Source organism: Lactuca virosa, chromosome 7 (genome assembly GCF_052849685.1).
Source record: "Lactuca virosa cultivar CGN04683 chromosome 7, Lactuca_virosa_CGN04683_v6, whole genome shotgun sequence".
NCBI lineage: Eukaryota > Viridiplantae > Streptophyta > Magnoliopsida > Asterales > Asteraceae > Lactuca > Lactuca virosa.
Window position 1 is genome coordinate 74,072,236 of NC_136432.1, and position 16,107 is coordinate 74,088,342.

The following is a 16,107-nucleotide window of genomic DNA, read 5'->3' on the forward strand; positions in this document are numbered from 1 at the left end:
TTTGGCAAATGGATGTCAAAACCGCTTTCCTTAATGGAAAGTTGGCTGAGGATGTTTACATGAGTCAGCCAGAGGGTTTTGTCAGTACAGAGTATCCTAATAGAGTGTGTAAGCTTGAGAAATCCATTTATGGATTAAAGCAAGCACCTCGCAGATGGAATCTTTGCTTCGATGAGAAGGTCAAAGAGTTTGGCTTTTCGAGGAGTGAAGATGAATCTTGTGTATATGTCAAGGCTAGTGGGAGTATAGTCAGCTTTTTGGTATTGAATGTGGATGATATACTACTCATAGGAAATGACATTCCAACTCTGCAGGAAGTTAAGTCCTGGCTTGGGAAGTGTTTCGCTATGAAGGACCTTGGAGTAGCTGCCTATATCCTAGGGATAAGGATTCTGAGAGACAGGAGTAAAAGACTAATTGGACTTAGTCAGAGTACCTACTTGGAGAAGGTGTTGAATAGATTCAACATTCAGAACTCCAAGAAAGGAGAGTTACCGATCCAGAATAACGCCAGACTGAGTAAAACTTAGAGTCTGAGTACAGAGGTTGAGATAGCATAAATGAGTCGAGTACCGTATGCTTCCGTTGTAGGCTCGATCATGTATGCTATGACTTGTACTCGTCCTGATGTGGCATTTGCCTTGAGCATGGTCAGCAGATATCAGGGGAACCCTGGCAAGGCTCACTGGACTGCGGTAAAGAATATTCTCAAGTACCTGCGGAGGACTAAGGACTGGGTCCTTACCCTCGGTGGGAGTGATGACTTGAGAGTATTGAGGTATAGTGATGCTAGTTTTCAGACTGATAGGGATAATTTCCGCTCTCAGTCAGGCTGGGTCTTTACCTTAAACAGAGGAGCAATTTCTTGGAAAAGTTCCAAGCAGGAGACAGTGGCTGATTCAACTTGTGAATCAGAGTATATAGCGGCAAGCAAGGCAGCAAAGGAGGCTATATGGCTAAAGAACTTCATTGGAGATCTTGGAGTTGTACCAGCTATAAAGGAGCCTATAGAGATTTTCTGTGATAGTGAAAGCATAGTTGCCTTGGCAAAGGAACCAAGGGATCACGGGAGATCCAGACACATTGACAGAAAATACCATTTCATCAGACATCTTATAGAAGAAGGACTCCTCGTGGCAAAGAGGGTATCATCGGATGAGAACCCGACAGATCCCCTCACGAAGGGACTGGGTAGGGTTAAGCATCTCCAGCATGCGAGGTGCATAGGGCTAAAGGATGATATTAGTTTTAGTAGTTAGATAGCTTTGAAATGTGTAAAGTGTAATTGACATTTGATGATGAATAAAAGTTGTGTTTATTTATGAGTAAAGTGTTGCTATCTTTTGTCAATCGTTTACTATCGTTTCATTTTGCATGTTTTGACTTCCAGAATAATTATGTTTGGTATATCATATTATTCGAATTATCCACAGTCGGTCATATGTTGGAAGTAGGTATGAATCAAGACTGTCATGAGTTGGTTGTAGAGGTCTAAGATGTTGGACATAACTACAACACTCATGAGTGCTCATAAGTTCTGAGTATTGGATTCAACCCACGCTCGCTGGTATCACTTCATGGAATTTAACTCGAGTGATCGCGAGATGGTAATATCATATAAGTCTTCAAACCTAGAGATATGACTTGTTGCCTATGAGTTGGTTATGCATTGATTGTACGAAAACTCATTGGTAACTCGATGTTATAAAACGTGCCTTTGTGTATGATTCAACAATTAGTAGAACAAGCCTATGAGTCGAAGTTTATCTGTTCCTTCTTGGATTAGAAGCGATATCTGGGCCCCTCGATGATTTTGTGTTGACCCATGTACCGGGCCCGGTCAGAACTAAGTTGATGTGTTCAATTAAGTTCTATGTCAAACAAATCGGAAATCGAGAAACAAACTGCCGGACAATAAGTAAGACATTGTTCCATGTATTTGTCCGGCTGATATCTAGAACAGAGGATTATATGATCACTTATCTTAAATGGTGTATCATCATCATCTCAGTTCTTAGAGACCTTGAAAGGGCTACGATTGTTGATCGGTTCCTGAAAACATTCTTGCAGTTATAGTTATTAGACTTATCCAAGTGGGAGACTGTTGGATTAGGTATCTAAGTTCATAACTATTTCTGGAACGTACTTGACCCGATTAGCATGGTCCATTTGGGTTGCATGGCATCATACATTTGGATAGACTAAAATGAGAGAAATAACACTTAAGGTTTATTAATATATTATAAGTTCTAATATATTAATAGTATTATTTAGTTAGTATTGATCAAGAATTAATTTGGAATTAATTAAGTGATCAAATGAAGACTAATTAAATATATGGGTTGATTGTGTAAATCATTCATACTTATATAGTGGGCTAATGCTTCATGGATTATCAAGTTGGCCTAAAACCCATAGGATGCTCCATGGTGGTGATAGAACCCATGGGTCATGGAAATAAAAAGTCATGACAATTAGGGTGTACATGGTGTAACTCTAATTGTAACACACTATATAAGCTACATGTTATTCACCAAAATCGGCCACTAAGTATACAAGTGAGGGCTAGCCGATTTCTAAAAGTTCTTCATTTCTCTCTAAGTTATTCCAAGTGCATTTGGTGTTGTGTGATACATTTGAGGCATCACACTTGAGGTGCTAGGCTCACAAGGTTTTGAAGGAATCCTAACTACTACAAGGTATGTATTTCCTACTAACTTTTATGTTTAAAAGTTCCCCATGTATGCTAGATAGGTTATGAACCTTGGAAAAACAATTTTGCTTGTATCATAGATAAAACATAGATCCAAGGTTTCTAGGGTTGCATGTACACCATAGGAGTGTTAGAATGCTCAAAACCCTTCAGTTTCGTCGAAGGCTTTATGATTTCCATTCCTGGCTCCTTCAATTGCAGCCTCAGCCGTGTATTGGTCCGTGTTAGGATTTTAATCTCAATTGCTCATGAATCTCTCTAATCTACTATGTATCCGAGTTTTGACTACTCACAATCCAACACAAATAAAAAATCTTCGTCCACTGATATCATGAATGTTTGATAGGTTGTGATGGATGGAGATCACAAAGAAAACATGATTATGTGAACACCTCATTTTTCTTTCCAATTCAATCTCTCCAAAGTCAAGGAGGTATGTTTTCTTCAATGTTTAAACCCTAAATTTCATATGTTTTTTTGCTCATTCAATTTGAATACGCCTCTACTGATTCTATTTCAAATCTTTGTTTTTCGATGATCTTACCCTTCGTGGTGGAAAGAGGGCCACTCTAATGCATCTAATGTTGATGGAGATGGTTTGTTGAATATAACCGACTTCAATGAGTATGTTATTGAATGTATAAAAATTTGTATTTGGTTTTCTTTTTAGACTTCTATCTTCTTCTTACCCTAACATTTGACCCTTTCCTTATGGCATTTACCTTTCAGCACCCTTCACACACTCAAAATCCAAGACTGCTTCAGTACATGTGCAAGGGGGAAGTAACACATGACAATGCCAATATAAAACCATTTTTTTGTTTATTGAATTCCCTTAGTCTCATTTTCTTCCAAGTGACACTAAAATATATGCATCATGATTTACAGTTGCGTGATAAAGTCAAACTAAGGGTTCGTAATAGAAATTATATGTTTTACGTTAAAATAATGTTAGGCTAAGTTGTGACTATTTTCTTTTGTTTTTTCCAGGGAAATGAAGGTCAAAGAAGAGAATATTACGAGTTCATTTGATCTGGAAAATACTAATTTCTATTTTGGGATTTTTTTAGATACTTCTTGAATTTGGGTAAAGTTTATTTTGGGATTTTTTTAGATAGTTCTTGAATTTGGTAAATTTCTTAAGGTTAATTGATCTCGTTTTTTTGCTTCAGGTAGATATCCCCCCTCTCGCACAACCAACAATGGTAAATTAGGGGTTTGGAGGCTATGTATGATTTGGGTGGGTAGGTAAAAACATTTTTCTACAGACCCTAACAAAAAATTGTGGCTCAAATTACAAGAAAAAGATAGATGGTGGGTGGGTAAAAATAGGAAGGCCCTTTTTTGATGATTAAGTATCTTCAAGAAGGTTTAATTCTATTTTATATTATCTTTTTAATTTATAGAAGGGTGATATATGCTATATAGTCATCATTAAAATCCATATTTTTCTATACACAGGATCTGGGAATTTTTGTTTATTTAGAATGTAATGTCATTGTTCATTGTTGTCTATATGCACTTATTTCTGAATTGATACATTACTGTTAAATGTGACTCGAGCATTTGGATCATGTTCATGGAACATTTGGAGCACTTAGATCACAATGGAGTACTTTGGGTTCATGCAGCGTGTGACAAAGGAATGGATCATCAGCCAAAGGAACGGATCAAGTGACAAAGGAACGGATCTTCCAAAAGGTGGTTTGGAGCAACTTAGAGTGGCTTGGAGCAACTTGGAGTGGATTGGAGCAACTTGGAGAGGTTTAGAGCAACATGGAGCAACATGTCGCGCCATGATGACTGATGTTGCACCATCCTTTGGGATGTTGCACCAAATGGAGGTATCTTGTGCCATCCATGAAGATGTTGGGCCAAATGGGAAGAGTTGTGCTAAAGGAATGGATGTTGAGCCACACATAGGAGATGTTACGCCACAAGGAAGCCAAGAAGGAGATGTTGCGCCACATTTATGAGATGCTGCGCCATGAAGGTATGAAGTTCCGCAAAGGGAAGGATGTTGCGCCATCTTGAGGAGATGGTGCGCCATGGAGAAGATGTTGTGCCATCATGGAACATCTTGGTACATGATGCGCCATCTCGATTCCTTTGTAGTACCATGTTGATCCACGTTTGCCTAGAAGATGAACATACTCTAGAAATACACCATGTTGTGCCACCATGATAGATGGTGGGTCATTAGTGTTCATGATGTGCCACTTGTACATCATGATGATCCACTATCGAACAAGGTGATCCATCATGTGTGTTGTTGATGTTCATGGGTTGTATGACAAGGAAGAATATTCCAGAAGATGCTGCATGGCGGATTGTGATTGGTTGACACCGTTCATGGGCCTATGGTCCAATGGGCTTGGCCCATTAGGATTTTAGGTATGATTCCTTAAGTATAAATAGGGATGCTTGCTTAGTCATTTGATGTGTCTTATATCTTGTGTCCTTAGTGAGTAGATGAATCTCTGGCGAGTTGTACTTGTAACCTCTATTTGAGAGCTTTGAAATAAAGAATACTCCCCTCCTGCCTGTGGACGTAGGTCACCTTGACTGATCCACGTAAATATTGTGTCTTGTGTGCTTATAGTTTTGCTAGTTATCCATTTTACTTCCTAACAAAGGTCATCATAACTTGGCAAGTGGCATCAGATTTGTTCTGAGTCTTGAGAAGTATCACATGTGTTCCTTAACAAGTGGTATTAGAGTTGCGGTTGGTGTTCTGTTGATTGAAGGTGGCATCTCACAAGTTCGATTTCAAGAAGTTCAATGGTTCGAATGATTTCACTCTGTGGAGGTGAAGATGAAGGATCTTCTTGTTCAACAAGGATGTACAACAACACTGGAAGGAGAAGCCCAACTTCCTAAGGACATGGTGGCTGAAAGGAATGTTGTAACATCCGGATTTCCAGGTATTATGTTTGATCATTTATTTATGAGTAAAAGAGAGGGACTCGACGAGTTGAGGCGTAGACTCGTCGAGTAGGACGCGATTGCTGACTGGATTAATGAACGGACTCGACGAGTCCGCGCTGTAAATTGAAACCCTAATTCTCGGGGTCTGTGCCCTATTTAAAGGCCTTTATGGCCTCCATTTGCGGCCACTTCACCCCTGAGAAACCCTAGAGAGCAGAGAGATTGTTTGTGGTGCTAGAGGAAGGCTAATTCACCATTTCTTGTGTGTTTTAGCAAGAAGGAAGGAGGTAGAACAAGCTTGGCGGGTTAAGGATCTTGGATCCACTTCTATTTGATCAGAGGAAGTTGTTGGAGGTAACAATTTGTGCCATTCTCGTGTCTATTATGATTCTAGTGAAATCTAGGGTTTTCTTTATGCCCTTTTTGGTTGAATCTTGAGTATGTGAGGTCCCTAGGCGAGTTGGTTCATAGATCTGGACCTTAAGAGGTCCAGAGAGTCCTTACCACTCTGCTTTATGCCATGCCTTTTGAGTTATGAGCCTAGGAGGTCATTTTAGAGATTATTTCACCAAAAGAAGCTTTGGGTGTGTTGCATGTGTACCAAGATTCGACCTTTACGTGATTATCAGGCTTGGGGAGGTCAGATCTATAGATTAGAGAAGCAGATCTGACCTTAGAAGGTCATTTGAGTATGAACATGGAAGCAACTCGCCGAGTCCATGAGTGGACTCGACGAGTCGAGTCGGGGTTGCCCCGCGATTCGTGACAGGAGGAACCCGTCGAGTGGAAGGATGACTCGACGAGCCAAGGGAGGCTAGAAGGATTCAGAGGACCCGCATGGACTCGCCGATTCACCCATGTGCACTCGACGAGTCGGGTCAAAGTTTGACCGTTGACTTTTAGGGTTTTGGTCAACATTTGGACTTTTGGGTCAAGGAGGGGTAAAATGGTCTTTTACCCTTCTGAGGGATTGTAGAAGGGGATTTAATCTAGCCTTTGAGAGCCCTTATTTATTTGAGGATATTGTGTATGTGATTAGGCGGGGGCTAGATCAGTATATTCGTGTGCGAGATCATCCGAGATACCCGAGGTGAGTCTTCTCACTATACATTACCTAGAGTGGTATTTATGTGTAGACCGGAGGGTCTTGTATGCTATGTGTATATATGAGATTATGTGCAATGTGTTATATGTATGCTATGTGTTGAACAGACCGGGTCGGAGGGCCCAACGATATAGACCGGACCAAAGGGTCCAACGACACAGACTGGACCGAAGGGTCCGACGATCTATGACCGGACCAGAGGGTCCAACGAGCTACGGGACTGGAGGGTCCCGCTGAGACACATCGACCGGAGGGTCGTACTGTAGCCTCGAGTGGCGTATGTGTTGTATGTGGTATTTTGGGGAACTCACTAAGCATTTATGCTTACCGTGTTGTGTGTTATGTGTTTCAGGTACCAGTGAGGATCGCGGGAAGGCGTCGGCATGATCCGTACACATTGAGAGGACTTATGTATTTGAGATCTTGGGATTTGTTTATTGTGATAACATTGGATACAGTTGTTTGATATTGTTTTGATGATCGAAAATATGATTTAAAAATGAAAAATTGTTTTGAAAATTCACGTTGTTACAAATGTGGATATTCTTGAAAGAGTGAATAGCGCTATTCTGTTGAGTTTGACAGACGAAGTACTAAGAGAGGTCGTGGGTCAAACGAGTGCTAATGGGCTTTGGGAGAAATTGTATGACAGGTATCATAACAATTCTCTAACAAACATCCTATACCAGAAGCAACATTTGTATACTCTTAGGATGTCGGAAAGCACACAAGTGAAGGATCATCTGGACCACTTCAATAGGATCATCTTGGACCTACAAGGTTTTAATGTAAAGATTCAAGATGAAGATCAAGCATTTATCCTCTTATGTACATTGTCAAATTCTTATGAGAATTTCGTTGATGCCATATTGTATGGTAGGACAACGATCACTGTGAATGATATGAAGGATTCTTTGATATCCAGGGAACTGAAAAGAAAAGTTTTCGTTATAGACGAAGTTTCTAGTTCTGATTTGTTCGCAGGCAGAGGAAGAACATCAGATAGAGGTGGAGGTTTCATAGGGAAGTCAAGTTCCGAATCTAAAGCAAACATCAAATGTTATAACTGCAAGGAAAATGAGCACTTCAGAAGAGATTGTTCATTGCTAAAGAAAGAGAATAATGGTTTTGGACCAAGAAACAACAATGTTGTTGTGGTTCAAGGAAATTCTGATGAAGGGGGTGATGGTGAAGTTTTGACAGTTTATACATCTAGTTATGTTGATGCTTGGGTATTGGACTCTGGAGCTTCCTATCATATGACATGCAATCGTGACTGGTTCGACTCATTCAAAGAGTGGAAGGGCACAGTAAAAATGGGTGATGATTGGGTGAGCAGTATCAAGGGTTGTGGCACGGTGCAGATCAATATGCATAATGCTATGGCCAGGAAACTGGATTGCTGGTTCGTCCAGGAACTTCGAAAGTATTTGATTTCTCTTGGCACTTTGGCGAAGGATGGATTGAAGTATTCTGGAGAGGGTGACTGGTTAAGAGTCTCCAAGGGTCCTCTTGTAGTTATGAAGGGAAGGATAAATCATCATGGGATTTATTTTCTGGATGGATGTACGATTAGGGGGACGATGATTGTATCCCAATCCTTGGATCAGTATGATGATGAAAGAAAGTTTGGGCATCATAAGTTGGGACATGTGAGAAAGAAATGGTTGTTTTGTGGATATGCAACTGGAAAAGCTAAACCTAGTGAAGCTTGTGTTCAAGAGATACAAAGCAAGGTGAATTTTAGTTTGCTTACACACTCAAGCAAGGAGATTCTCCAGTGTCTTCACTCAAATCTACGGGATCCCCCTCATGTGGAGCCTCATGGTGGATGTCAATACTTTGTGACTTTTATCGATGATTACTCAAGGAATACATGAGTGTATTTTCTAAAGACAAAGGATGAAAATGAAGTGTGTGGGTGGTTCAAGGAGTAGAAGACGATGGTTGAGAAACAGACTGGGAACCATGTCAAGTCACTTATAACGGAAAATGGGTTGGAGTTCTGCAAGGCTTAGTTTGAAAACTTCTGCAAAACAGAAGGTACAGTGAGACATCACACTATACGGCGAACACCATAGTTAAGTGGAGTGGCGGAACAGATGAACCAAATATTGGTGGATCATGCTCAGTGCATGTGATTATTTGCTGATTTATCGGAGCAATTCTGGGCGAAAGCACTTAACACTGTTTGCTATCTGGCAAATAGATCTCCATCAAATGCAATTGATTGTAAGACTCCTCAAGAGGTGTGGTGTGGTAAACCCTCTGAGAACATTGATTTACGAATGTTTGGATGATCTGCTTATGCTTGTGTGAATGATGGTAAACTGGAGCTTAGGGAAATGAAGTGCATATTTCTAAGATATGCATCTGGACGGAAAGGTCACCGACTGTGGTGTACAGAAGATCAAACTCCAAAATTCATTATTAGCAGATATGTGACCTTTAAATTTACTATGTGTAACCAGAAAGGAAGTGGTACAAGTGTTGCAGGGAATGATCAGGATGCTAGCCAGAAGGTGGAGTTTGAAACATAAACCCCAGACGGTTTTATGATAAATGAGGAACAACAGGATGGCGTGGAACAACATAGACGTGAGGAATCCCTTGTTCAATCTAAGGAAGAAGTGTCAGGTGATGCTGATGCTAGGAAAGACTACTTGAAGAAGCTTATGGAGAATTAGTTTGTGATGAACGATTTAGGAGCTGAAAAGAGGATAGCAAGGATGGAGAATCAAAGTTATAGAAGAGCTGGATGGTTATACATTTCTCATTACTTTGAGAAAGTCTTGCGGTCGTTCTATTATGATCAGTCCAAACCTGTTGGTACTTCTTTGGCAGTTCGAGGCAATCGGGGAAAAGCTCATTGGGAAGTGATCAAGTGGATCTTGCGACACTTAAAGGGAACGCTTGATGTTCGTCTGGTGTATGGTTCTAATGCACGACATACGGACTTGATTGGATTGATATACTTGGACCATGTTCTTTGGCTTGCCTCCTTACCAGCCTCCTCTGTCCAGAAACCCTAAAATCGAGCCTTATCTTCCATTGTTGAGTGTGAGAGTTTGGGGAGAGCCTTGAGAGTCCATTTTTGTTGCTTGTTGAAGGAGCTAAGGAACTAGGAGTTGCTTGTCTTGAAGAAGAAGTCTTGGATCCAGAATCTCTGTTTTATTTGATAAGTTTTTGAGGTATCAAGCTCTCACCTTGCTTATTAGCTGCTTAGATCTCTTCTTGGGTTAGAGTTTATGTTTTTTTAGACATGGTTGGGTGGATGTTGGGGATTATGACGTCCCAAATGATCATTCTTTCAGATCTAAGGTTTACATGAGCTCTTTTCGCATAAAGGTGCCAACTTTATGGATTTAAGGGCTTCATTGTAACATCCCAATTTTCACGCCCAAAAATTTCATTTTTTATAAATTACTTTAATTAAAACATTCGGAAGAATTACATTGTCAAATCATAACATCTCATAAAACTATGTATAATGTCTGAAAATCCAAATCATAAATAGTGATAATGTCAGAGCACAATCCCAAGGAAACTCATAATGCGGAATCTGGGGTGTGTGTATGATGTGCAGCTACCGCGTCGGCTCCTTCCCCTTCGATGAAGAGGTACCTGAAACAAAACTGAAAACTATAAGCACGAAGCTTAGTGAGTTCCCCCATCGTACCACATACCATACTATCACATAACATACATTCTGCCGGGCAATTCTGGGGTGCCCGACCTACCCGATACGGCCATTCTGGGGTGCCGACCTACCCGTGTCAAGCCATTCTGGGGTGCTGACCTACCCATGTCAAGCCATTCTGGGGTGCTGACCTACCCATCGGTCCTAACAACCAACCCTCGGGGACTATTCCACCCCCTACTGCTATTATCACATATATCACAACATAAACATACTATCAGACATATCTGGGGTGTCCGAACCGCCCTTCGGTCCTAACAACCGAACTTAGGGACTATTCCCCTCCTACTACCACTATTACATATAACATATCATGCCAGCATATAAACATATCATCACATACTGTCAGACATATCTGGGGTGTCTGACCTACCCTTCGGTCCTAACAACCGAACTCTACTACTATCACATATAACATATCATGCCAGCATATAACATATCATGTAGTAGCAAACCTAGATGATATCACAAAGACAATCATCTAAATACAACTCCTACTGGTGGGTCGGCATTGTGGCCGTAGATCCACCGCTACTGGAAGGTAACTCACCTCAAACGAGTAGCTGCTGAATATCTGTGCGGGGAATCTCTGACTGCTGCTACTCCGGAAGTCCTCCGGCTATAATCCCCACAAAACACTTAATCAGAATCCCGATATCTATCCTTAGGGTAAAATGACTATTTTACCCCAGACCAAGTCCAAGTCAAAGTCAAAGTCAAGGTCAAGGTCAAAGTCAACTTCCAGTTGACCCGAATCGCCGAGTTGGGTCGTCAACTCGTCGAGTCCCTACCCCCTCAGTTGTCCTCTTCCACGTCCCTACTCGTCGAGTTTAGCGATGACTCGACGAGTTCTCCTTCTAACACAACCTCAGATGAACCTTCATCCGACTCGCCGAGCGGTATGAACACTCGTCGAGTCCGTCTTCATCCTAAGAACACGTCCTGTCCTCGACTCGCCGAGTTGTATGAACAACTTGTCGAGTTCATCTTCAAGGGTTGGGAGATTGCCTTGGACTCGCCGAGTCTGTTCTAGCACTCGTCGAGTCCCATGAACTCCAGGTCTAAAATGAAGTCCAATGCGTTGGGTCACTCTTTCTGTCCTGCTACAACCCTACTAACACCCAACTGAGTCCTTTTGACCCTCAACAGATATGGGACTCAAAGCCGTGGACTTGTCGAGTCCCAAGAACGGACTCGCCGAGTTGGTCACGTCCACGCCCTAAATCCTCGATTTCTGATGTACAACTCTTGACCAAAAGATAGATCTAGGCTCCTACAATCGTCCTAGCACGTAAAGTTACAAACTTTACGTGCATGCATGGGACTTTGAGTCCAAAAGGTCCTAAAACAAGCTCTTGGGTTGCATGGAGTCTTCCTTGGGTGGAAAAGCACCCACTTTCTGCCTTGTGACCCCTCAAAGGACCTAGATCCGAAGCCTTGTCCCCAACCATGCTTGCATTCATGGTTGGCTACCTAAAATGGCTTATGAAAGCCCTAAATCTCCACAAAATGGGATCTAGCAAATGAACAAGCAAGTTAGCAACTTTATACCTTCTGAGGACTGAAAATGAAGCACAAACTCGAACCCCTCTGGTCTCCTCTTGTTTCCTCGAGCCTTTCTCCTTCCTTCTTAAGACTATCAACACCAAAATCCACCAAAATGGCTTAGATTGCTTCAACAACGGCTAGGGTTTTCTATAGAGGGTTTCTGGGAGCATAAAGGGGCGATGGAGGCTGTATAAGGTTGTTTAAATAGGGTGCAAACCCTCAAATTAGGGTTTTGTCCATACAGAGCCTACTCGTCGAGTCTGGGACCCGACTCGACGAGTCCATCACTTAAATCCCGCGTCTCATCCCGCTTCTACTCGGCAAGTTGGTCCTTCAACTCGCCGAGTCCCAGGACAAAAATGCAACATTACTTAAATAAAATACATACCAGGAAACAGGTGCTACATTCATGCATTTATTAAGTCTTTCATTTAGCCATTTTTGAGCTTTTGAGCTCCTCCTAGTCATGCTTAAGCATAAAGTTGGAAACTTTACGTGGCCATCTAGCCTTTTAGGGCCAGATCTACATTTTGGGGTTTTGTCCTTGATGAGTAAGTGCTTAATGATTAAGCCCTCACTCTTTTAAGTCTAGGGTTTGGGTTTGGACCCATTTAGGTGGTTCCTAGGAGTAAATTTGCAAACTTTACCCTTCTTGATCTCATTTTGATCGATATCTGAGCTTTGGAGCTCTTGGGTTCGTTGAAGGTAGCTTAATGCATTAAGTTGTTGGTTATTGGGAGAACTCGGCGAGTTTGTTGGTCAACTCGGTGAGTTGACTTGGTTTTTCCCGATTTGTGCAGTTGATGGAGAAACTCGATGAGTTGAAGGACAACTCGGCGAGTTGGGTCAACTTGGACCGTTGACTTTGGCTTTTGATTTATGTCTTTGAACAAGTTTGTCCCAATGGGTACTTGAGGTAATCAGAAGTGTAATTAAGAAAATTATGGGCTTAGGATAAGACCCACAAGGGGTTGGCCCCAATTTGGAAAATTGGGCCATTAGTGGGCCTTTGTGGATCTTTTGGTTTTGGGCCTCTGTTTTGGTGCATGTTGGGTCAGGGGTAAAATGGTCATTTTACCCCAAGTAAGGATTATAGATTATAGCTTGGAACTCAATTGCTAATTGGGTGTGTTGTTGGTATTGACAACTCAGGAAGACGGCGGGGCAGCAGCTAGGGATTTATTTCAGTGAGCTTCTACATTCGAGGTGAGTTTTCCTCACTGTACTTACAGGTCGAAGGCACCAAGGCCGGCCCTTTGGATTGTTATCCTGATTATCATATGATTGAGTACTGTAGTGATCTGTTAGATCTGTATCTTGATAGATAGGATGATGTTATGCTTAGTGATCTGTTAGATATGTCTGTTATCTGTTTTGAGGTAGTGTGGTTGGGTTGAGACTGTCTTGCTTTGTGCTGCCAGTCAACAAACCCGGTAATGTTTATATCGGTATATTATATGTATGATTATCTGTTATGTATATGTCGACATGGTTTGTGTGTGTGGTTGGGTTGAGGCGGTCCTGCTTTGTGCTGAAGGCCAACAGACCCAGGGCGGCCCGGATAGACTAAAGGCATGCGAGGCGGACTAGTCGGGATGAAGGCCCGGAGAACGGTCCAGACAGGCTGAAGGCTCGGTGAGGCGGTCCAGACATGCTGAAGGTTCTGTGAGCGGTCCAGACAGGCTGAAGGCCCGGTGAGGCGGTCCAGACATGTTGAAGGCTCTGTATGCATGATGTTATTTGTATATGTTATCTGTTTGAGTGTTGGTACTTTAGGGGAACTCACTAAGCTTCGTGCTTACAATTTTGGCTTATGGTTTCAGATACTTCAGTGGATCGTGTCAAGGTGAAGGCGTGACCGTACACATCCTCGCGTTTTGAACTTATGATTTCTGGGAAACTCTGATGATATGAATGTTTTTGAAAACTATGTTGAAAGCGATTCTGATTTTTAAATAATGTTTTGGGAACAATGGTCCTTATAAACACTTCTTTAGAAAAATGATTGTTATGAAAAGTTTAAAATTTTATGATTTTTTATGGATGTTACAAAAACACTTCATAGAATAAGTCTCAGTTTATCTTTTGTTTTCTCGATTAACGAAAACATCACAACTCCAATTCTATATGTGCTAGACTAAAAAAATATTTTTACTCCACATATTTCGAGGTGTTTTTAGTATTTTTAGTTTGAAATGAGTTTCAATATACGGTTTATGGTTATTAGAGTATGACTCTAAAACTTGATTGAAACAAAATATGACTCATCTTATGATTGAACCATTTTCAACAACGTTCGATTCCTCTTCTTAGTCATACAATTGCACTAAGATGTTCTTGAAGGATTAATTGTAATATGATTCCATAATTACTAAGATGATCATAAAACATCATACCATTTTCACCCCTAATTAATTTTGGACGGCATTGAGGTAAAAACAAAGTATATAGTTTTAAGAAGAAAATCTGTAAAGTTAAGGGGGCTATAATGTAAACCTAACTTCACTATATTGTTTTGGGTCTTCTTGTTCGTAGTTTACTTCAGCACACCCGGTTTCTTCGAACGAAGGCGGATCAAAGATCTAGAATCCTCTAAACCCCCAAAATGGTATGCAATTTCTAGGGTTTTTATTTTTCTCGATCAAGTCTTCTATTGATCTTATCGTCATGTGATCTAATTGATTCTCTTTTCCGATTTCATTTTCAATTTGAAAGGTTCAATCAGCAAAACCCATATCCAGCCCCGTCCCAGTCGTTTGGTACCCTTCATTAGCTGTGCTGATGCTCGCCATTGGCCTTGTCATCACCGCTTCTTTCTTCATGTAAGTGGATTGTACTTTTTTTACTCTGTGTCAAATTTCGTAACGTATCGAGAAAATGTAGACAATTTGCCCTGGTTATACGATGATAATTTAGCTGGTTGACTATTCTCACAATCCGATTGCATTTTTTGATCGACTTTATCATGATTAGTTCGTTATATTGGATTCTGATGAGATGTGTTAATTAGCCCCAATCTCTTGAAACTTTATATTATAGATTTGAAGCACAAAAATCAGACTTTGTTATCCTTAAATTACCCTCCTCTGTTACTGATTACTGAAAAAGAAGCTGCAATTTCTCTTTGAAGAATCAAATATTACAGATTCTAAGCGGAATTATGATTCTAAAGAGTCCAATGTTTCCTTCAAGACCTTATTGGAATATTGAGACCAAAGATATATGACAAAATGAATTTACTCATATACCTTTTTATGTTCTTTTTTATTCGAAATTTCAAATAATCCATGGAAATGAATTTTGTCAGACATTTTTTTTCTATGTTTCACTACTTGTGCAGCTATGAAGCAACATCTTCCAGGAAAAGCCGTAGTCTTGCTAAAGAAGTTGTAACAGGAGCAGTGGCATCTGTCTTTTTGGTAAGTCTCTTTTCAATTGTTGTTCAATCTTGTTTCTAAGGTTCTAGTTTCGTTGGATGGAATGGAATGAGAAAGGAATGGAATGGAATGAACAGGGTAATGGAATCAGCAAGGTAGTGGAATGACTAATGAGTCATTACATTCCATATCATGTTTGGCTGGCTTGTAGGAATGGAATGAATTATCATATGAATGTTTTATAGTATGTGTAAATATAATATTACTATATATGGAAAGAATCACATTCTTTCTGGAATGGCCATTCCATTCCAATAGACAAAACAAACAACTCATTTTTATGTTTTTGTGATGCAGGGATTTGGATCCTTGTTCTTGCTCCTTGCTTCTGGTGTTTATGTTTGAGGATGATTTTTGTATTGCAACCACCTTGTTATTCTAGAACCCTAATGGGGTATCTTCTAAATCGGATCTTTTAGAAATACAATTATATGTTTTCTACCGACAATTTTATGGTGATATATTAACGTTAGCAGTTGAGGGATTGTTTGTTTGGTATGATGGAATGAAAGTCACAAAAGAATGGAATAGTTCTTTACATTCTGATATTATGTTTGGTTGGCTTGAAGGAATGTAGTGAGTTGTTCAAATATGTTGTTTGTTATGTACAATTACAAACACCCTTCTCCAATGTAATGAAAGTGAACCCAGAAGAAGGAATCACAATCAGCATTCC

At 40.6% G+C, this 16,107-nt stretch overlaps 1 protein-coding gene across 1 annotated transcript; it reads left to right on the top strand.

Annotated features, from left to right (window-relative positions):
* Positions 1–14,475: 14,475 nt before the first annotated feature.
* Positions 14,476–15,969, top strand: LOC145123673 (uncharacterized). The gene is made up of 4 exons (XM_079058877.1): positions 14,476–14,602; positions 14,710–14,816; positions 15,335–15,413; positions 15,729–15,969. The coding sequence occupies exons 1-4, from the start codon at positions 14,600–14,602 to the stop codon at positions 15,774–15,776; spliced, it is 237 nt and encodes a 78-aa protein (XP_078915003.1). The 5' UTR covers positions 14,476–14,599; the 3' UTR covers positions 15,777–15,969.
* The last annotated feature ends 138 nt before the right edge of the window (positions 15,970–16,107 follow it).

What these genes read in the sequence shown, in the direction of transcription:
- LOC145123673 (XM_079058877.1), top strand. An exon ending in ATCACCGCTTCTTTCTTCAT is followed by an intron (nt 14,817 to 15,334) that starts GTAAGTGGATTG and finishes CTACTTGTGCAG; the next exon opens with CTATGAAGCAACATCTTCCA. An exon ending in CAGTGGCATCTGTCTTTTTG is followed by an intron (nt 15,414 to 15,728) that starts GTAAGTCTCTTT and finishes TTTGTGATGCAG; the next exon opens with GGATTTGGATCCTTGTTCTT.